The 21,317-nt window shown below is 50.7% G+C and overlaps 1 protein-coding gene across 7 annotated transcripts in view; it reads right to left on the reverse strand.

Annotated features, from left to right (window-relative positions):
• Positions 1-1,181: 1,181 nt before the first annotated feature.
• TBX4 (T-box transcription factor 4) overlaps positions 1,182-21,317 on the reverse strand; it is a 32,500-nt gene continuing 12,364 nt past the window's right edge. For 6 of the 7 annotated variants that reach the window (XM_039885839.1, XM_039885837.1, XM_039885838.1 and 3 more), the window contains 6 exons: positions 19,507-19,626; positions 18,113-18,260; positions 8,067-8,219; positions 6,974-7,062; positions 6,617-6,852; positions 1,182-3,750 (listed from right to left, as the gene is read on the reverse strand). In XM_039885839.1, coding sequence (XP_039741773.1) covers positions 3,131-3,750; positions 6,617-6,852; positions 6,974-7,062; positions 8,067-8,219; positions 18,113-18,260; positions 19,507-19,626 — 1,366 coding nt within the window. In that variant the 3' untranslated portion in view covers positions 1,182-3,130. The remainder of the gene's footprint in view (positions 3,751-6,616; positions 6,853-6,973; positions 7,063-8,066; positions 8,220-18,112; positions 18,261-19,506; positions 19,627-21,317) is intronic. The other variant, XM_039885834.1, reaches the window with a different exon arrangement.

The following is a 21,317-nucleotide window of genomic DNA, read 5'->3' on the forward strand; positions in this document are numbered from 1 at the left end:
CTAGCCCAGCTTCCCCCAGTGGCCTGGCCCTGGGCTGGAGAGCAGAGCCCTGTGGCTGCCTGCCTGTGGCCTCTCAGCTGAACATTTGCCTTTCCCCAGCCCACCCCCCACCCTGCCGCCCCCTTTTCTTCCCTTCCCAGGCCGGGCACAGCAGAAGCAGACACTTTTCATGTGGCAGGTTTCTGGCCCGATGATGTACGACCTGTTGGCGCTACTGAATGGTGCCCTTTGTTCCAGGGTGTCCCATATGCCCCCTTTTTATTGGCTTGTTGATTCAGAGGGGCAGGAAAGTTCCACAAATCCCACTGCAGGCCTTGCTCTAGCCATGCCCAGGTGGGGAAGACTAAGGACCGTGTGCTTCCCAGAAAGTAGGAAAGAAGCTGTGGGCTGCGTAAAGGCAAAACATCCCTTTAGAAGCAGCTTCCTTTACCTTGGGCTCAGGCAACTCTGTGTCTGGAGAGAGCCTGGAAGCTCACATCCAGCTCCCAGCCCTTTGCCTGGGGTTCTAGAAGGAGTGGAGTATATCCCCGGAATGCAGCCTTCGCCCAGACAGAAAAGAGCAGAGCAGGCATGAGTTAGAAAAGCCGTGCCCCGCTTCCCTGTCTTCTGAGCCCATTCCAGTTCAGCTTTTCTCTGGGATGACGAGCCCAAGGTGGGAGCCAACAGCCAAGGGAGGAAGGAGCTTGGCCTCCTTCTGCAGGAGGAGGTCCAGCCAGAGAGGAATCCTAGAGCCACAAGGAAAGGACTCTAAGGAAACAGGACACGGGCTGACTTTTTACCCAGCAAGAAATGTCATCTTAACCTTGATGAGGACACAGATTTAAAAGGCAGCGCTTACCGTTGCCTCCTCTTCTCCTGGCTTCCCACCAGCCTGCAGTGGAGATGAGATGGTGGGTGACAGAGAACAGGTTTGGAAAAAGAGCATGCTGCGGGGGCGGAGGGAGAGGCGAAGGGTTTTAAGGAGGGAGACCCAACAGCACCTCCGCCACTGGCTCCTCTTCTCTTCCAGTAGGATGGACCTGGACTGGATTCCATCTCCTTTTTCCCCAGTCTTGGAGCCGGGCTTCAGGCCTCCGGCAGAGGAGTGAGCGAGTGGTGGGCTCTGTCAGGCCTTGACCCCCTCCTCTCTGGGGTGCAGGTGGCTGATGAGCTCACACATCTGACTGCTCCAGAAAGCCCCGGTCTCTGAATGGAGCCTGCTCTTCAGTTCCTATCCTGCAGCAGCTGCATGAAGCCCACCAAGAAGTCTCTACTTGGGAGTCCACCACCCCCAAATCACGAGATTGCGTGTTGACTACTAAAAGGTGACGGATTCTTGTGTACTGCCTACCCCGCCCTTCTGGTGTCTTCATGGGCCCTGGAATCCAGACCCATCACCCGGGGAGTAGCATGATATCAAAGGTACAGTTGCTCCATGGGACCTAAGTTACGTCCCTCTAAGCTCAAAGGCTCCATGGTACAAACGCTCGAAGGCACCGAGGGCCCTTGGGAAAAAAGTATAAGCAAAAGGGAGGCAGAGACCCTTGCCGAGCCAAGAAATGACAAGTCAGCAGTAAAGAGCATCCACACACTTCACAGTTGTAAAATGGCTTTATGTTCCAATATGTAAAATAAAATGTCCATGCTATATAACAAAACATTTGAAGTTCCATATGCCCTGTTAGCTAACGTGTCTTCTAATAAAGTTTAATCTGTAATGTGTGTGTTTATATATTTATTTATTTATTTATTTTATGTTTTTCTAAACCATTCTTCGTTTTTAACACGTCTAATAAAAATTTAAATAGATGTCTTTCCAAATACCCCGTCAAACGTTTCATTTTATTAGGTTTATTCATTTGTTAAAAAGCAAAGCTGAATTCGACATGTGGCCTGCATTTGTGAGATGTATATATATATATATTTATATTTATATTTATTTATTTATCCATTTATTTATTTATATAATATATAAATAGCTATTCAGCATGCAAAGAGTTTAGTGATTTCCCAAACTTGATTACAGAGTTCACACCAGCCCCGTGGACGGCCTGGCGATGTTCAATGCTAAGAGCTAGGCTGAAGACTGAGAAGTCCGCCTCCCTGGGGAAGAATTATCCTAGCTCCTCGAGCACACTGGCTGAATTTACTGGAAGAAATGAATGTTTTCTCAATTCTCACTTTTATTTCTGTTGGGCTTTCTTGCTCCAGAGGCAAGGACTTTCTGGGAGCAGAACAGGCTCTGGAGATGCCTGGCAGCAGCTCCAATGTAGCCTCCTGGGGACGTTGCCAGGTGAAGTGTGTTTCATAATTGCCAGTCATAGGATGCAGATGGTGCCTGAGAGGCCGAGTCTTGAACAATAGAGAGAATGAGAGCTTATACATCGGGGTCGGAGGGGGAAGGGCTCTGTACTTCATAAGAAAATCTGAATGATGACAGAGATGCTACTGGTTGCATTTTCCCCCCTCTTGAAAACTTTTTTTTTTTCATACCCATCAGGTGGCAATTAGCACGTGATTCTCTGAAAGTCAGCCCTAGGACCTAAGAGCTCCAGGGATCAAATTCCAGGCCACTAACTCAGCAGTCAGCTCCACTCTCAGAGCACACTCTGCTTAGCTGAGTCCACCCCTCAGCTAGCCTCACAGAATCCCCGGAAGCCAAGGGAGTGGGCCTCCTGCTTCCGAAACGGGGTTCTCGGCTCCCCTTTGAATTAGAAGGCCAGGAACTCCAAGATGTGCACAGAGCCCTCCCACTCCAGCAGTGAGAACCTTCCCCCACTTTCCCTGTGGGAGAGACCTCACCACCTGGCCCCTGAGTAAATCACATATTATATTATAAAATCTCTAAATAACTCACATGAACTCTCCACTCCTATCCCACCCATGGGCATGTCAGGAGATGTCAGATAGCAACGGACCCAGCTCCTGCGGCCAAAATCACTTCTTAAATAATTGCGATTTTTTTCCTTGTCACGGCCTCAGTTGTATGTCGGAAGACAGAGGCTCTCCAAATACACATGCACACACGCGCACACACATGCACATACCCCGCCCTTTAAAATACCTTCCTGTGTTTCTTGGTAATGCAGGCCACCCATAGAGGTTCACACTGGACTGACACGGTCCTGGGGCTGTCGAAGAGACATGCGAGTCACCCGTCAGTCCAGTTCTCCACAGTCCCCATTCCGGGATGATACTGTAAGGACGCTTCCCTGGACAAGGAGAAGCTTTGCGAGTAGAGAAACTCATTGGCAGCATTCAGGTGTGGAGAGGGCGGCTTCCTCTCGCACACCGTGGGGAGGCCGCGCTCCCTCGGGAAGGGGGTGGCGGGCCCCCGCTCTCGGACCTGAGACTGTGAGAGCTGGTTATAGACACTGAAGTGGGTGTTTCCTGGTGGCTGGGAGCTCTGAGCTGAGATAGCAGGCAGCCGAGGCATCATAGTAGTGGCGGTGAAGTGCGTGGGGAAGGACTGGTAAGGCACCGTCTCCATTGTCTGAACGCTGTAGCTTGTGTACGGTGAGACTGATGTCCACATGTTACAGCTCAGTGCGGGCGGGGGCAAGTCGTCCACCCCAGACACCCCGGCAATCTCGGGCCCTGAACCTGAGTACATACAGGCTTCTCTTGGGGTCACCTCGTTGCAGTAGGAGGGGCTCAGCATCTGCTGGTCATAGGGAGGGGGAGAACGAAAATAATGATCCTCCCCCACTGCAGAGGGAGCTTCCAGGTAGGGTCGCTTGCAGGGTAAGTCCAGGTGGCGGACACTGTCTGCTGGAAGACAAAGACAGCTTCAGGAAGAGCCGATTCCACCAGCCCGGGGGCTGGAACACCCCTGCCCAGATGCCAGGACAGCCTACCTTTGTCAGGCAGGGCCCGCCCTGGCCCCAGGTTGCCATGACACTCCCCAAAACCATTTTAATCTGCTACAGCTTTATAAGGTAGCAGCAGCCAAGAAATGGTAAGATTATGGACCTTGCTCGCAGGCCACAGGGGACACTACATCATTGGACACTGAGTGATGTGTTTAGCCAGGAGGCACACAGCTTTGATCTTTTGCCACCCCGCCTCTTGGGGATGGTAAGAGGCCTTAATGTGTGCTGGCATTCTTAGGCTAGGCCCACCCTAGCCAAGGAAAGTGGAGACAATTGCCAGGCCAAACCAAGCCCAGAGGCCACATCTGTCTGTATTAGCCAGAAAATTAAAGCCACACTATTTCTGCCTCAATCCTCAGCTCTTGGGAAGGCCTTAGCAAGCCAAAGCTACTTGCAGGCACGTTCCTGTTGCTTTTAGAAGAGGAAGTAAACCCTACAGATGTTCAAAAAAGTCCCATCAAATTGTTATTGCACAGATTCCAATATAAACAGTGTTTATAAAATTAAGAAATGGAGCTGATAATAAATAAAAGGTGACTTGTACTTTTAAGCCAAAGCCGATATTCTGGGGGAAAAAATAACCTCAGCAGCCCCAAATCATGTTATGTGTGTCTTTCAACATCCTCAACCATGAGGGCTTGTCTATCCGGAGTGGCACGTCCTCCCCCTGGAACCCAGGGATGACCCAGGACTTGGGCAGCAGCCCACTCAACAAACTTAAGAACACTTGTCCCGTGTATCTTGGCCTACCTCCTTCTGTTTCCTCTAGGGATTCATTCTGGGAGCTGTGTGAATATGGGGCAGGGTGGCCTGGAGGAGTGGGTCAGGTTTAAAGGCTCACCCCTCCCCCCGCCCCATTTGGAAGCATCTTCCTTGACGAGGAGGAACTCGGCCCTCTCGCCCAGCAATCTCGTCCATCCCTCACTCATCCCTCCTCTCCATCTTCTCTCCAAATTCCTTTCTCTCAAGGGTACTAAGCTCTTGGGACTCAGTGGCCCAGTCACTCTAGGTCAGGAGTGAGCCAACTTTTTCTGTAAAGAACCAGACAGTAAATATTTTGGGCTTTGTGGGCCAGATGGTATCTGTTGCAACTAAGAAGGTCCTTAAATAATGTTTCATTCAATGTAATTTCATTATAACCTTGATGAGGAAAAAAAATTTGATTCTCAGCCGGGGCCACTGTCTTCGGAGTTTGCATGTTCTCCCCATGTCTGTGTGGGTTTTCTCTGGTACTTAGGTTTCCTCCTTCATCCCAAAGATGTGCATATTAGGGGCACTGGCGTGTCTAACCGTCCCAGTCTCAGTGAGTGTGGGGGTGCATGTGAGTGCGCCCTGAGATGGAGGGGCGCCTTGCACCTTGAGCTGTTAAGACAGGCTTCGGCCACCCTCGACCTTGAACTGGAATAAGCCGGTTAGAAAATCACTATCTTACCTGGTTTTATTAATTTTTCTTAAATATATGTATAGCTCACATTTATTTCAATGTTTAATATTAAATATTTCAGGTCTTTATTTAGAAGTTTGGTGATGTATTTGTGATCAGAAATATGCCGTGGGAATGTAACTCTTGTTTATGTCAATTAGCCTGTGGTAACACTGATTTCATTGTACATAATTTTGTTTAAAGTCTCAGAACCTATGGATGATGTTAAGTAAGGACTTGTTACACTCGACTCTGCTGTCGGCACATGAAAGCAGCCATAGACAATAGGTAAATAAATGTGTATGGCTGTGTTCTAATAAAACTTTATTTGTGGATACAAAAATCTGAATTTTATATAATGTTCACATATCATGAAATAATCCTCTTGTGATTTTTTTTCAACTATTAAAAAATGTAAAAAACATTTTGTGTGGCTCATAGGCCAAACAAAAACAGGCAGCAGGCCAAATTTGGTCCAAGGGCCACAGTTTGTCAACCCATGGTCTAGGTCACTAGCTCTAATGGGACTGGTTCAGGGGATACTCAGAGCTCTGCCTCATTGGTCCCTAGGAGCTGGGCTGCGAGAATATTCTGGATTGTAAGCAAAAGTCCCCAAACTCATTCCCAAGAGAATGCCATTGACCCTGTGAAGTCGTCTGGCATAATAACACTAATCATCCCTATTTTATAGATGAAGAAATCAGGACCTGGTACCAGAACCCAGATGTTCTGGTTCCCAGCTCAGGGCTCCTCTTCTTCATGGAGAAGCCAGCACAGACAGTTCTGTTGCCTGTCATCCAGGCCCCCAATCTACATCCACAGTAGCTCACTTCCACTCTCAAGCCTTTGCAGATCCTGGTGTGACGAGGTGGAGAGCCTGTAGTCATGACTCTAGGTCATTCCCGTTTTAGGATGGAGGTTGCTTTGATAAATGACAGCCCAATCCAAAACCTCTGGACTCTGACACCTCAGCCTCCTTCCACACTTACCGGCAGAGCTCAGCTGATTTTCTGTTGTCTGCCTACCCCATGGAGGTGCTCAAAGCAGTGGCTGCAAAGCAACACCTGGAGCTGCGGAGGGGTACCAGTGTCTGGGGACACCAAGGCCACAAGCTGCATTAAAGGCTGCATTAAAGCAAGAACCAACATCCTTGAGCTGAGTCTGGCAGCGGTCCCTAACCCTTCCAGTTTGCTCTCCCAGGCCACACAAGTAACCAGATGTGTGTGTGCACGTGTGTGCAAAGGTGTGCACCCTTGCATGCTCACATGTGTAGCGGGGAGTGTTTGTGAGGAGAGCTTCACTCCTCTGACTCTCTAGGGCTTCTAGACCAGGAGAGAGCTACCTCGTCTTTTCAGGCAGTGATAGAAGAGGCTTGAGTCCCTCTGGGCTGGGAAGGTGTTGAGGGGAAGGTCCTGTGGCTCGGCCGCAGCAAACTGCACGTGAGCCCCGTTCTCATACTGGTAGTGCTGGAGGGCTTGGTGGGCACCATGCAGGGGGCTGACATCAGGCTTGGCTGAGAGCTGGGTGGAGACGAGCCTCTGCCTCATGATGCTTTTGGAGATCACGGGATATTCTTTGCTGGAGCAGTGGGGAGGACAGTCAGAGGGAGACGGGAAAAGAGTGAAGATATTTTGAGGGTTACCAAGTCTGCGTGCCTAAACCCAGTCTGCTACCCCACCCCTGGCAGCGGTAGCCCCACCTCTGCAGCCGGGCCACACGCAGGTCACTGTCGTCACTGCCCCGGAATCCCTTGGCAAAAGGGTTGTTCTCAATTTTCAGCTGTGTGATCTGTCAGGAGAGGATACACAGTAGCATCACTAGGGTAGAGGACCAGGCTGGCCACTGGCCCCCTCCCCACCCCGGGCATATTCAGAACTCAGGGGCAAGGCCTGGGGAAGTTGCACACTCCAGCCGCACGCAGCCAGGAGTCTCGCTGGGTCCTCCTTGGCCTCACCATTCACGTCTGGCTTGCTGCTGGCTCTTATCTCTTCTACTTGCTGCAGACCCTCCAATTTTGTCTTCTGGTCTTAACTGTGCTTCCCCCTGGGTGCCTATAACAGCTTCCTGTCTGTGTCACCCTTGTCTAGTGCAACTGCCACATTAGGTTCTAAACGTGAATCTGACTCTGTCACCCTCTGTTTAAAATCTGCCATGGCCTACGGCCCTTCCCCAGTGACCCCTGCCCACCTCATCAGTCACAATGTGCACGGTGTGAAAAGCACACTGAAAAGGGTAGCATGGGCAAAGACAGAGACCAGGGAGATTGGCCTATGCAGGGATCCGGAGGCGGTTTGGTTGGGCTGGGGAGGGTGACTAATTGGGTGGGAGGCGGCCGGGACATCCCAAGCCCCTCTGACCGGGCTTCTGAAGGGCCTCTGGACAGCTCAGTCTCCCTGCTCCCATGCAGCTGACAGTACCACAGGGCTTCCCTCCCCATTCCCTCCCCCGCTCTCTGCAGGCCCAGATCTCAACCTTTGAATTCCATGAGGGGGAGGAAGACTGTAGACAAGGGAGCCTAACACTCAAGCCACAGGGCAAGTTCCACGCCCCCAGGTTTTACAGTTGCCAACTTTGTCCAGCCCCGCAAATAGAGACCATGATGACTTTGCGCCAGAGATTAGGAGTCTGGTCTCCTTTCTGCTCATTATGAGACGTCTCACTGCTCTGAGGGACATCACAGACTTCTGAGGTCCCTGCACTGGGCCTGCCTCGCTGCCTGCCTGACGCTCTGAAGTGTTGGCAGAAATGCCACGTAGTGTCCGTGGTGGGGGCCGTGGGGACTGTAGCTGTACCTTGTGATTCTGATAGGAGGTCACAGAGATGAAGGAAGTCTCGGGGAACACATGGGTGCAGAAGGCTGTGTTTTTGGAGCCAAAAGCATTGTTCTCATCAGCCTTCACGATGTGTAGTCGTGGCTGGTACTTGTGCATGGAGTTGAGGATGATCTGGAAGAGAGGGGTCTCATTCTGGGCTCCCGATCCCCACCCTCTGGTCCTCGGCCTCGTTCAGCTGGCTCTGGGCTAGCTGTCAGCTTCTGAAAGCCCAGGCTCCAGGGCCTGACTACAGGGACTGAGCAGAAAGGTTCCGAAGGTCCCATGTGAAGAACCCAGCCCTTTGGCCCCAAACTCCGCCCCCATGGTCCCTGCTTAGCCTCTCCGCTCCAGCACTAACACCTGGTCCCAAGACTCCCCTGATGCGACAGAATGTTTCACTGTGGTGGTGGAGAACTTCACAGGTTAAAGCCCCCAGGGAACTCAGAGCAGTGTGGCAGGTGGAATTTTGAGCTGTAGGCAAAGGTCCAGGGTGCCACTGACTCGTTGCTGACCTTAGGCAAGTCACCAGACATCTCCGAGCCTCAGTTTTCATGTTTGTAAAATGGGATCATAATATATAACACCTGCCTCAGGTGTTATATATTATGTTATATATGTTATATATTATGTTCCCTCTCCAGGCTGACTCTTCTCCTTGCTGCTCCCTCTCCTCTCCTGCCTCTCCTCCCCCTGTTCACCCCCTTCCCACAGCTTACCTGCAACCTGTCTTCCCTAGAAATGCCTGGTGTGGGCGCTCAGCCCCCTCCTCTCACATTTGCCAGCAACAAAATGTTGCTTCATAGCCCTGGAGTTTGTGGAATGAGGGAGGGAGGGAAGCCGAGGAAAATGTTGCCCTCTGACCTTTGTCATCCAGTCACTCATTTATTTATCCCTTTCTCAATGTTCACAGGGGCCTGCTGAGGGTACGCTGGGAGGCCCCGATGCACCCTGCCCTGAGAATTGCTTGAGGCAGCTCACAGCCTGGAGGGAAGCTCCACCAAGGGCTGGAGTTCAAGGTACCAAGGTAGGAGACAACAAAGTTCCTAAAATAGCACCAGAGGAGGCCAGAGGCCCGGGCACCCACGGGCCCTTGAGGATGCCTGGGGCTGGGAAGGTGGGGCACCCTGACAGACGAAGCTTATGAAAGAGCCCGGAGGCGTGGCCTGGAGCCTGGGAGTAACGCACAGTAGTTGCTGCCCCAAACCTGCTTCACTCGGTAGCGGCTGCATCATGTGCCATTAAAATGTATTTTTTATCGTTGACATTTGCCAGACTCTCTCCCCACTGGAGGCAGGACCAGGAATTTGGGGCATTTTATCAGCACTGCTGCTTTTGTTAACCCTTTGGCTCCTGCCCTGGCTGGGCTACACTGGCCCTCAGGTCCCAAGCCCCTCTGAGCTCCTTTCTCACACCTGGGAGAGCCCCTTTCTGAGGCTGGCCCTGCTGGCTCCCACCTTTCCAGGTTCCCAGGGACCAGGCCTGACGCTGAAGCTCAGTGAAAGATTTAACCCTTGAGTGACTGGAGTGCCGAGAGAGGGGCCGAAGCCAGGCTCTTGTGTGGCAAGCCTGGGCGGGAGCCTTTGTCTGGGAGAGCTCTGCTGTCATCATACCTGGGGACAGGGACAGCCCAGAGCACAGGTTCAGCTGTGGAAGTGGGTGGACCAGAAGCTGGCCGTGGACTCTGGCTCCTTGATTTGGCCGGGTAGCTCCGTTCAGCAAGAACTAGCTTTTCTGCCTTCTGCACCGGCCACTAACCCTCAGCTCTCAGTGAAAAACCTCTGGGCCCTCCTGGGACAAGTACAGAGTTCCCAAACCACAAACCAGGTCCTGCAACTGGGGACCCACGGCCCAACTGGGTGCCTGCCAGACGGAAAACTCGGAGTGAGACCAACGGACACAAATCCTGCCCGGGGGTGGGGATGAGTGAGGTGCTCAATGGATAAGCTTTCCAGGAGGCATGGAAGGGCCCCCTGGGGAAAGGAGCTGGGTCTTGGGAAACACCTCCCAGTTCCTCTGTCACCCTGCACTGTTCCCCCAAGCTTCAGGAGCCAACAAAGACCTAAGTTCTCAGAAGACCCAGCAACTGAATACCTGGGAGGTGGCCTAGAGGCTTCTAGGATCCCCAGATTCCTACCTCTGCTCCTTTGCACATGCAGTTCCCTCTGCTGTTTTTACCTTCCTTGCCCATTCTCTCTCACCTTCCAGGCCTATCATCTCGAGGCCCAACTCTTCCAGGCAGCCTTCCCAGAGTACTAGGGCCTGCTCTGATCTCCCATTTCTGAACTTCCTGTGCATTGCCTGCTTGGCTATGGTGCTGCTTCCTAATGACTTCCTAGTTCTTCTTGCCCCTTCAGTTAAACCATAAGCCCCTCAAGAAAAAGGGCCATATGTTTCATTCCTTTTGTACCTCCAGGCTCCTGTACCCCAAAACAAGATCTAGTAAGTACAAGGTGGGGTTACAGGAGTAGAAAGACCTGTGCTGTGACCACAAACACTCTGTCCCCTCTTCTCCTGCTTCTTTTTGCTCACTAGAGACAAGATAACCTCTGAGGCATTTTTTTCAGGTCAAAAATAGTGACTAAACATGCGCATAGACAATCTTTCCTTGAGCAGGCACGTGCTCTAGCTCCCCGGCATACAAGATTCGCTCCCCGGCATACAAGACTCGCCCCTCGTCCCTCAGGCTCTCCTAGGGTGGAGGGCACAACAACGGGCGACAGAGCCTGAAGCAGGCTCCACAGGCCTCTGCACAGTGAGGCTACGCTCTCCTTCAGCATGCTCTAGGACCAATGGCAGCACCCGCCCTGTTCCTCTGCCACCTGGGCAGTCATGGGCTGTAATAGTTCAGCTAGAGCCGTGGGCATCTCAGCTCCCCTTCTCCTCGCTATCACCCACCTCCGGGTCCCATCAGTGATCAAGTCCTGTGACTTTATCCGTAAAACGAAAACCTTTCCATCCCCTCTGCACAGCACTGGTTCAGACCCCACGATCTCTCGCTGGGCTTGGGGACAGCCTCCTCCCTGTCTCCGTCTTCCTCTCCATTTTACCTGCTTCACATCCCACCAGGTCACTCCCCTGCTTAGAACCTTATGGTTCATCCAGGAAGACTGTACATTGCATGACCCTACAGAGCAGGGCCCTCAGTATTTCCTCCCCTTGCCTCCCACATCCCCACCACCGCTCCTGCCAGCATTTAGGGCTCAGTAAATGTCTTATAGTCATAACGCCACCTTTGATGGTTCCCTCTTGCCCCTTGGGATAAGGGTCAAACTCATCCCATCAGACAAAGTCCTTAATTGTCAAACACACCTTCTAGGGAGGGGAACCAGAGAGGGAAACCTGCGAAGAGAGAAATGGCTAAACCTGCAGGGGCAGGTAGGAGCCACTAGGGGGGTGCGGTCCCAGCCACAGAGAAGTGAAGAAGGGCCCAGAAGCTTCGACAGATCTCTGCTCATCAGCTGCAAGTCTTGAGCAAGCTCTGTCTCTCCAGTCATTGGGGTCCGGGTCTGTAAAGTGAGGCCTTCATCTGGAAGAAAGTCCCATCCATTCGACCAACGCAAATATAAATTGGAGCCGCAGTCCCATCGGCCCGGGAGAATATGAAACCAACTCAGTGACTCACACACCTGGTTTTACTCGGAAGTTCCTCAGGCGTCACATTAAACTACTTTGCCAGAGTCTCACATTTATATTTGTTGCAGAGAATATTGGGCCAAATGGGCCGGCCACGTCAACAAACCCCACTACATGACTGGTCTCGTCATCATCATTGTTTTACAGAAATGGGATTCATTACATTCTGGCTACGATTCAGAAGCCTGTTCTCTTTTAACAATTGCGATAGCGCCAAACATCCATCTCCTCAAGAGATCACCACAGCGTACTTGGCCAGTGAGGCCCAGATTTATCCACGTTAGGAACACAGAACATTAGGGCGTAGAGAGGCAGAGCTCAGACATCATTCTAGTCTAACCTCCTAATTTTACAGATGAGGAACAGAAGGCCTGTAGTGGGAATGTGACTTGCCCAAGGACACACAGCTGGTTGGAGGCAGAATCCTGAGAAGGTTCCAGATGGCCTTTGAGAGAGTACACGCTGCTCTCAACAAGTTCAATGACTGTGGTTGACCCTTGAACAACACAGTTTGAACTGTGAAGATGCACTTATACACGGAGTTTTTTCAACTGACCCATGCAATTCAAACCCTGTTGTTCAAGGGTCAGCTCTGAGGCTGAATCACTTCCAGGGCAGCAACCCAGGGGCCTGGAAACTCTCTTGCCTTCTCTCGCAGTCACAGCAATAATAGCCAGTGTTTTCTGAGCACACCCTGCGTGCCGGCCCTGTGTTGCGTATTCTACAAACATCACATAACTAATCTTTACAATATCCCTGTAAAGTAGGCATTATTATTAGCTCCATTTAACAGACAAGGGGCTGAGGCTCAGAGAGGTGAAGACATTTGCCGGACCTCAGACAGCCAACGGGAAGGCAGAACCAGAATTGGTGCTAATTTCCAAGCCTGAGCTCATACCTGTACCTGGCTGGCGAGGACTGGGCCTGATCTGGAGTTTTGTGTGGGTCATCTGTTTCTCCCAAAGCCCCCAGCAAGGACTTGGCACATTGTCAGGGCTCAGCAAACAGGAGAGAGAAAGAAGAAAAAGGGAGATCGATAGCTCTGGGTCCCCATTGGCTAGTTAACAGCATAAGCTTTAGGGGAACACCAGACCCTGGTGGAAGAAACTGCCTTCTCTGTCTAAACACCCCCCCTTTCAGCAGACACGCCCCTTCCCTTACTGCTTGGCAGCACCTACTGTTTGCCAGACAGCGTCAGGTACTAGGACATCATGCTGATTTAAAACCTCACGGCTTCCTATCTAGTGGAGGAATCACACAGTAATCCAAAATGGAGCAAAATTAAGTGGTAGAAAAATGTAGTGGAAGAAAGACTGCATTTATAATAGTAATAAGCAAGATGAAATACTGAACGAGAAGCGTGTAGGGCCTTAAGAAGAAAACTTGGATATACTTTTGAAGAGCAAAAAGCAGATGTCAACAAAGAGAAAGGCATGCCTATCAATCTCCTTAAGCAAATTTAACATTTACAGTAATTCTAATAAAAATACAGGGAAAGGGTATGGCAGAGATAGAAGCGGGTAAGGGGGAGTTCAAATATATGGTGACAGAAGGAAACTAGACTTTGGGCAGTGAGCACGCAATGCAGTATACAGATGTCGCGTTATAAGGTTGTACACCTGAAACTTACATAATGCTATCAACCAGTGTTGCCTCAATAAATTTCATTAAAATAAAAATATAAAAATAAGTTTATTTCTCAATGCTGCAAGCCTATTCTGAAGTTTATATGAAAAAATAGACAAGTCTAGCCAAGAAAACTGAAAAAAGAAGAGCAATGGGGGAGATCAGCCCTGCCAGGCACTAAAACCTATTATAAAGTCTCAACAGTTAAGGCACTGGCACACGAACAGACACAAAATCAATTGGGGATTTAGTACACAGAAATAAGGCACCCTAAACCAGGGAGGAAAGAGGACTAGTCAATTATTGGTGTTGGGACAACTGGATAGCTCTCTAGTAAAAACTAAAAAAGCTGGCTTCACACCTCATATCAAACGCCAGAATAAATTCCAAAAGAATCAATGGTTTAAATGTAAAAATAAATTCATGAAATACTAAAAAGAAAACAGAAGAAAATTCCCTTGTAAGTAAGGAGTGGATAAAGGCTTTCAATTACTCGAAATGCAGAATCTGTAAAGAAAAGAACAATACATTCAATCGAAACTTTCTGTGTAGGAACACCACTCCAGGCAAAATCCAAAGACAAGTGACAAAATAGGAAAATGTGAGCGACTCATCACAGATCGGACCTAAACCTTCCTAATTTATAAAAGCTCCTAGAATTGATAAGTGATCAAAAATCTGAGAGAAAAGTGGGCAAAGAATAAGGACAGCAGTTCACAGAGAGAGAAAATATATATAGAAAAGATGCTTAAACCTCACTCATAATCAAGGAAATACAAATCAAAACTAAAATTGATATCTACATGTCACTCATCAGACTGGCAAAAATACAGAACTTTCTCTCCCACCGTGTCAGTGAGGCTACAGCAATAGTGGGAATACACATCAGTGTAATTTCAGTGGAGGGCAGAATTGCAAATGACAAATCCAAATGCCCTCTGAACAGGCAATTCGCTGTGCAGATCTACTTGGCATAGGTATAAAATGACACATGCACAAGCCTAATCAAAGGAGCAAAATCTAGGAAAACATCTAATGCCTTAAATAAGGACTGATTACATAATTTATGGAACGATCATGCCATGAAAGTCCATGCAGCTGTGTAAAAAGGAATGTGGCCATTCTATATCAATGGAATGACTGCCATGGCATACTGGGTTGACAAAGCAAAGTGCAAAAAGTGTTTATAGTATGCTACCTTTGTGTCTAAAAGAAGGGATTTGAGATTCTGTATTCAGCTTGTATATGCTGAAAAGAATTAGTAACATTGGTTACCTGTGGCCGAGATTGGAAGAAACTAGGTGGACAGGGAACCCATGGAGGGCGACATCTCATTGTAGACATTTTTATTTATTCATTGGTTTATTTTTAAACCAGGTGAATGTATTTCCTATTCAAAACAAATTTGACAAATACGTAAAAAATTGTAACTGTGGTAAATACTAGAACGGAAAGGTGTATGAAGCTCTGACAGCCTGTGATGGGGCCCCTGAAATGTCATCCTGAAGAAGTGGCATTTGAGCATGGGTCGCAAGGCTCAGGGGCAACTAACCAGGTGAAGAGGCTTGGGGCGGGGGCAGGTAGTGGGGTGGCTGTAAGACGGACTCAGCCTTCTGACTCACACATGTCAGAAATCATAAACGGACCCTTATCCTCAGCAATCCTGCGACACAAGTAAAGTGTGACCTACGTGCCAGCCATCTCCGCAGCCTGCTGCAGAGCGCAGGCCCACCCCAGTGAGGACCTCCAGAGCTTCCTGAAGCGTTTCCTCATTCCACCACATGGCTGCTGGGTGCAGGTGGAGGGTGGAAAGCAGGAGGGGAAGATGGGCCCACAGCCTCCCACAGCCTCCGCAGCCAGCAGAATCATAGGGGTGGAGAGAATCAGGGCTGGAAGGAGACCGCTTACTCCTGTGCTAGCCCCTGACCCTTCCTGCCCCTGCTGCCTGCTCGTCCGTTGGCCTTGCACTTACTCCCAGAACCCAGGGGTCACACCGTCAACCTGCTACCCCTCAAGAACAGAGATCTTTCTTGGACTCACAGCAAAAACATCCATAGAATTTTCTAGTCAGAAACCAGCCCTGTCTTTTTGAGACATGTGGCCATGTGGTCTCAGGGGTCCCTGTTCCAGGGCCCCTGCCTGCCATGTGGGACAAGCTGCTGGGCCCAAGCGCTCACCTGAACCCTAGACCCTTCTCCTAGGAGCAGGCTGCAAATGGGAGGCAGCTGCTAAAGTCCCCGAGATACTGCGAGACCCAAGGGAAAAGTCCAAAGTCCATTTAGCTGGAGAAAGTTATTTGAGGTTTGGAAGCTCTTGGAGAAAATTGAAAATGTGAAGGTGAGTTATGCAGAAGGAAGAGATGTTTGGGGCAAGATCACAGTATGAGATGGCACTTTCCCAGGATCCTGCCCTGAGGAGCCAAGAAGGGTGACATGGAGAGCTCACCACTCCTGTGGGCACAGGCCAAGGAGCAGAGAGCCAAGGTCCACATGGGCCACTTTGCCTTGATATGTCTTCAAAGTTAGCTCACCCTCCACACCCCTCACCTGCATGGTCAAAGGCTACTCCCTCTCTAGTGATGCTCCAAATAGCTGAAGATATGACAGGCCCTGGCTACAGAGACAGGTAGAGAAACCAAGAGTGCTGGAATCGAAATTTGAAGGCATAGGACCAAACACGCATGTCCCCCAGCTCCTGGGACAATCAACTCGTCTCCCTGAGGCCCTGCCGCCTCACAGTTTATAACCAATAAACTGCACGTGCTGGGTAAGTGTGAGGATGGAGAGAAGGAAGATGCTCTGCTTTGCATCCCAAGAGAAAGGGGAGTTATTATGAGTACTATCCCTATTGCCAAGGAGAGGTGAACCCCAGGCAGGCATGGCAAGTGTAGCCAGGGGCACCCCCAATCATGAGCCCATCAAACAGCCCCACTGGCCCAGACAAACCCTGTATGGACCCCAGTACAGCTACCAAAAAGGCAAGATAGGGTGGGAGAACCAACTGTTCTCTTGGGCTACCAGTGCTAGGTTTCTCTCTCACTCCTAAAAAAATTTATCTTTTCAGCCACTTGACTCCTTCCCCTGCCACCTTTTGCAGAGGGTCAGGGAGATGCGAGAGTCCTCTGAGGCAACCCTGCAGCTGGGAACCATGATGGCAAGCTATGCATCCAACATTCTCACCAGAGCTTTGATTCCTGGGTACTTCTGGCCACTGTGCTCACCGCAGGGGTCTGTTCCATGGGCTCTGTGTGTGTGTGCAGTTGTGGGCAGAGATGTGCCTGTCAGCTAGGTTTCCCGCTTCACACCACAGAAGCCCTCACTAACCTTCTGAGGTTGGTGCCATAGCCTGGCCAAGCGGAGAAAGCCGAGGAGAACAAAAGTCTTGGCCAGGATAGTGCCCAAGAAGACTTGGGAGGGTCCTCTTCCCTCAGTTAAAAGGCCCTGTGCTCTGGGAGGTGGGGGCTTGGTTGACCCTCCCCGTTGATTTGGTGGCTTGTCTCTGCCCCCATGACAGGTTGGGGCTGCACAAGTACATGCCACTGTGTACACCTGCACAGCATCTGCCGGCCCTACATGGGAAAACCTGTGCTGCTTGCAAAACAGATAAGTCAGGAGTTAATTATGTTAATTAGCATTCTCCCAGTTACTGCTTGTTTACAGATCACCAATGTCTCAGAAGAGACCTGAACAGACTCTGAGAAAATTAGAACTAAGAGCTGCTTGCTAGTTATATACCAGTCAATCAGAAATGAAGCATTGTTGATATTTTCCATGAGGAACTATGATTCACAGAATTCATATTTGCATGCAGATCCCCAGAAATAAAACTGAGGCATAGAAGAGGCACATACCTGCACATTCCCCACCCTTCCTTCCCCCACCACCGTCCACGCCCTGAGTGCTATGTGTGCAGCCCCGGAACTGCATCTAGGAGCCTCTACTGCACCCACACACCCCACCCCTACCCCACGCTTCCAGGGTAGCCAGCCTAGAGGGGCAGGTCCTGTGCCTTGGCAGATAACACCAGGTCCCTAGACTTCAGTTAGCCCCACACACTTGAGCTAAAGATTTCCACATAAAAAGTGTTTTGTAGGCCTGCCAGGGCCAGATGGGGAAAGAATAAGCTTCAGCAGCCTGGATGGGGCGTCAGTAGCAACATCCTCGGAGCTTCAGAATCTCTCTTGTGAGAGCCAGGTCCCAGGCAAGGCCAGGAAGAAGCTGACACAGGAGCCAGAGCAAGACTTCTCCTTCCAGAGGGTAGGCGGCTGCCAGGCCAGGCAGGTGGACATGCCAAAAAGAGGCTTCGGAACTCATCATGAGTCTGTCTTAAGAAAGTTTACTTGTCTTATACTCCGGCAAAGCCAAATTTGGGGAAACCAAAACTGAGAGATGTGACCCACCATCACCGTCACTGATGTCATAGTTGCTGTCTATGTGGAGCCTCCTGTGTGCCAAGTGCTTCGTCAGTATTCTCTCATTTAATTCCCAAATTATGAAAGGTACCTATGGTCACCTCCATTTTCTAGAAAAGGAAACTAAGTCTTCAAAAAGCTAAGAAATTTGCCCAAAGTTCCCCAGCCAGTAAGTGCTAGGGAACTGAAGCACAGCGGAGGGACTCAGACCCTGTGCTCCTTCCACAAAGGGACCTGGCAAGTGCCAAAGCCTGGAGCTGGATCCCGGGAGTGGATTCTCCATATCCTTACCCCACCCAACCGCCAGGAATGCTGCCCCAGGACTTGCCCTGAGGCCAGGCAGTCCCTTTCTTACATGGCCAAAGGGGTCCAGGTGGTTGTTTGTCAACTTCAGCTTCTGGAAGGAGACCAGCTGCCGCATCCAGTGGGCCCCAGTGGCAGGAGAATCCGGGTGGACATAGAGCCTTCCTGGCATGGCGGGCTCAGCCTTCCCTGCCACCATCCTGCCAACAGAGCAGATTGAGCCATAGCAGTTGATAACCCTGGGGCCTGGGGAAGCCCAGATTCCCTATCCCCTCTGAGAGCAAATCCCTATTCACCTAAGGAAAAAAATCTGCTGTTGGTCCTATTGCACTGACAATTTCGGACTTTGAGGATGGCGATGAGGGACAGAAGAGAGAGTAAAGGAAGATGGGAGACCACAGAGAAGTGTGATTATTGACTTAAAAGAGTGGGGTTGACCACAAATATCTTTCAAGAAGACTTAGGCACCACCTCTGTGTGTGTTTTATTTACAATTTAAAAATATTATAAATTACATTATTTGGAGGAAGCTTCTCAGAAGACCTAGACGACTTTCAAATTTCTTGCCCTCAAAACCATACTTGCCCCCCAAGAAATTAACTGGTAGCTGTCCTCTCAGCTGGAGCCTGCTCCGAGGGCTAATGCAGCCCAGAGAGAGATAAAATAGAAACACGGCCCTTGGCAGGAACTGGCCACCGAATCCTGCCTCCTCAGTCCAGTCTCTGCAAGCCCACCAACCTCGGTGCCCACCTCCTGGGGCTGCTGATTCATTCAATCCCTCCTTGAGCGCTGTCCTGGGCTCTGGGAGCAGATAGAGAACTAAGGAGGTGGCCTCAGGAAAAGGAGCCCAGTGTTTATTTACCGGACCCAGTTTGGTTTTGCCCTTCAAGCCTCCTGTTTCCCCCTGTCCCTTGCCAAAGGATCCCATGACCCAACCACGAGGCAGCAGCCCACTCCCTCTGAATGGTAGACACACAACTAGACACACAATGTAAGAGAGAGGGCTCTGCAGCCAGACAAAGAGGGAGCGAGTGGAGAAACAGGAGAGAGAGAGGTAGATGGACCCGCCCAAGTCTTCCTCCCACCCCGCCCCCCAGCAGCACTGCCAAAGCCTGAATCCACCCAGGGCTGGTATTCATCTGTCACCCCACAGAATAGTCATCAATTCTGTTTGTCTGTGGCTATGGGGAGAACACAGACCCTTGAAATTCACCAAACTCCTAAACATTGCAGCTCGGTTTCAGCCTCAGCCCCACCTGCAGCAGGTGTGCAGATATTTGCCCGCACTGCAGCCTCTGCAGGCCCCGGGTTCCCGCAGCTGCAGATCTGGACAATCACTTGGACTAACGGGTGAGTCCCTGGACCAAACATCAGGTGGCGATGGGTGTGGAGAGTACAAAGAGCAGTAGGGGAAAGGCAGGCGATGTGAAGGTGCCGGGTTCTTACCATTTGTTGTCACAGAACTTGTAGCGGTGGTCATCCGCAGGGACGATGTCAATCAGCAGGATGTACTTGGTCTTGGGGTTCATGCCTGTGACTTTTACCTTGTAGCTGGGGAACATCCTCCTGGGGGAGGCCAAGGGGTGAGGTGGAGGCATGAACAGAGCACCAGAAGAGATGGCACAGAGTGGGCGAGGGGACACAAGGACTTAAGAGGTGCTGCCCCTGTAGCAAGAGGTCTTGGCTCTGGTCAGAGCCGTGGGACCTTGTGAAAGTCACTTTCCTCTCTGGCCTCAGCCGCCCCCTATACAAGGAGAGGGCTACGCTCGCCGCTCTCTCTGTGCCCCTGCAGCTGTGAGTCTGTATCTAGAAAGAGGGTTTACACAGTTTCCAAAATTCATTCCCTCTCCCCCACAATCCCCTAAGATTTAGGCCAAGTGCTTGTGAGCAGCTAAAGCATAGAGACCCTGGTGGAGATCATGAGAGAGGATTTTGACACCATCATGTCTGCCTTAATTCCACCCCGCCCCTCCCTTCCTTGCCAATCTAAAGTTCTGGGGTGCCATTACAGAGGGCCAGAACAGAAGACCTGGAAGTTCCTGTCAATGATCAATGAGATGTCTTTTCTGGGTCATGTCTCTGTGAAAACCCTTAGGCCTCAAACCAACTCACAGGAAAACAGGAGAGTGCTGCTAGGTCTGGGATTCCTTCGGTGTATTTAGCAGAGGTGTTTATCCCTTTGAACACCTTGTGAGGGCCTGCCCACACTAACGGGGTATCAGAAGTAAGTCCGGGAGCCTTGTAGAGAAGAACATGGATTCTAGGACCACCCTGCCGTGGTTCTGACAAGCTGAGAGAGGTCTTGGGCAACTCGTTGGCTCTCTCTGTGACTTGGTTTCCTTACCTCTAAAATGTGGATATTACTATTTATCTCTCATAGGTTGCTGTGTGGATTAAATGAGTCCATTTATGACTATTACCACTGACCCTTACTGCACTCCTTTCTCCACAAACCAGTAGGATGACCTTCCTCTATGAAAATGGATTCACCAAAAGACAGAAAGTTTTCTAGTTCCTGCAGCCCATGATGAGACTGTCCAGGATTCTGAGGCTCACTCAGAGAACATTCTGGAGAAGGGCTTCCCCAGGCCCCTCAGCACATACACACATACAACGGCATGTACACATATGCGCAGCAGCTCAGCTCCCTCCCCTGGTCACCAGATCTGACACTGGACCTCCCCAGAGGAGGCAGAAAGAACTTCTCCACTATTGTCCTCAGACACCCCCATCCCTTCCTAGATGATCTCTCACAAAGGTATTTCCTGAGAGGGGCAGGATACAAACCTAACTGAAGACACTAAGGGCATCCAGAACCAAATCCCCTGAGCTGGGAGAGAGCCCAACCAGTCCACCCTGGGAAAGCCATCAGGTGGCCCTCTGCCTCTCACTAAGCTGAAAGACGGTACAGGGGCCCTCAGGAGAAGCTGTCCCAGACACCTGAAACCGGTGATCGGAGTCTCCCATTTTGTCAACAGGGGTAACCAGCTTACCTGAACAGGGCAGGGCTTCCAGAAGGGATCAAGGCTTCCACAAGCTGTCAGACCCTACGGCAAGCCCAGGCCAGGACACTGAGGTGGAGGGTTCCGCCCCAGCCCCAGCCCAGCTCGAGTCTGTGCGCCCTCTCCCTTGGCTGCTGAGAGCACGGCACGGGGCCAGGGATGCGGGAGGTGTGTGACCATGCGTAGGCACAAGCGCATGTGATTGAGAGCACGGTGGAGTGCGCATGTGTGCATGTGTGCATGCCTGGAGGGAGG

This window comes from Pteropus medius, unplaced genomic scaffold (genome assembly GCF_902729225.1).
Source record: "Pteropus medius unplaced genomic scaffold, Ma_sr-lr_union100, whole genome shotgun sequence".
Taxonomy (NCBI): domain Eukaryota; kingdom Metazoa; phylum Chordata; class Mammalia; order Chiroptera; family Pteropodidae; genus Pteropus; species Pteropus medius.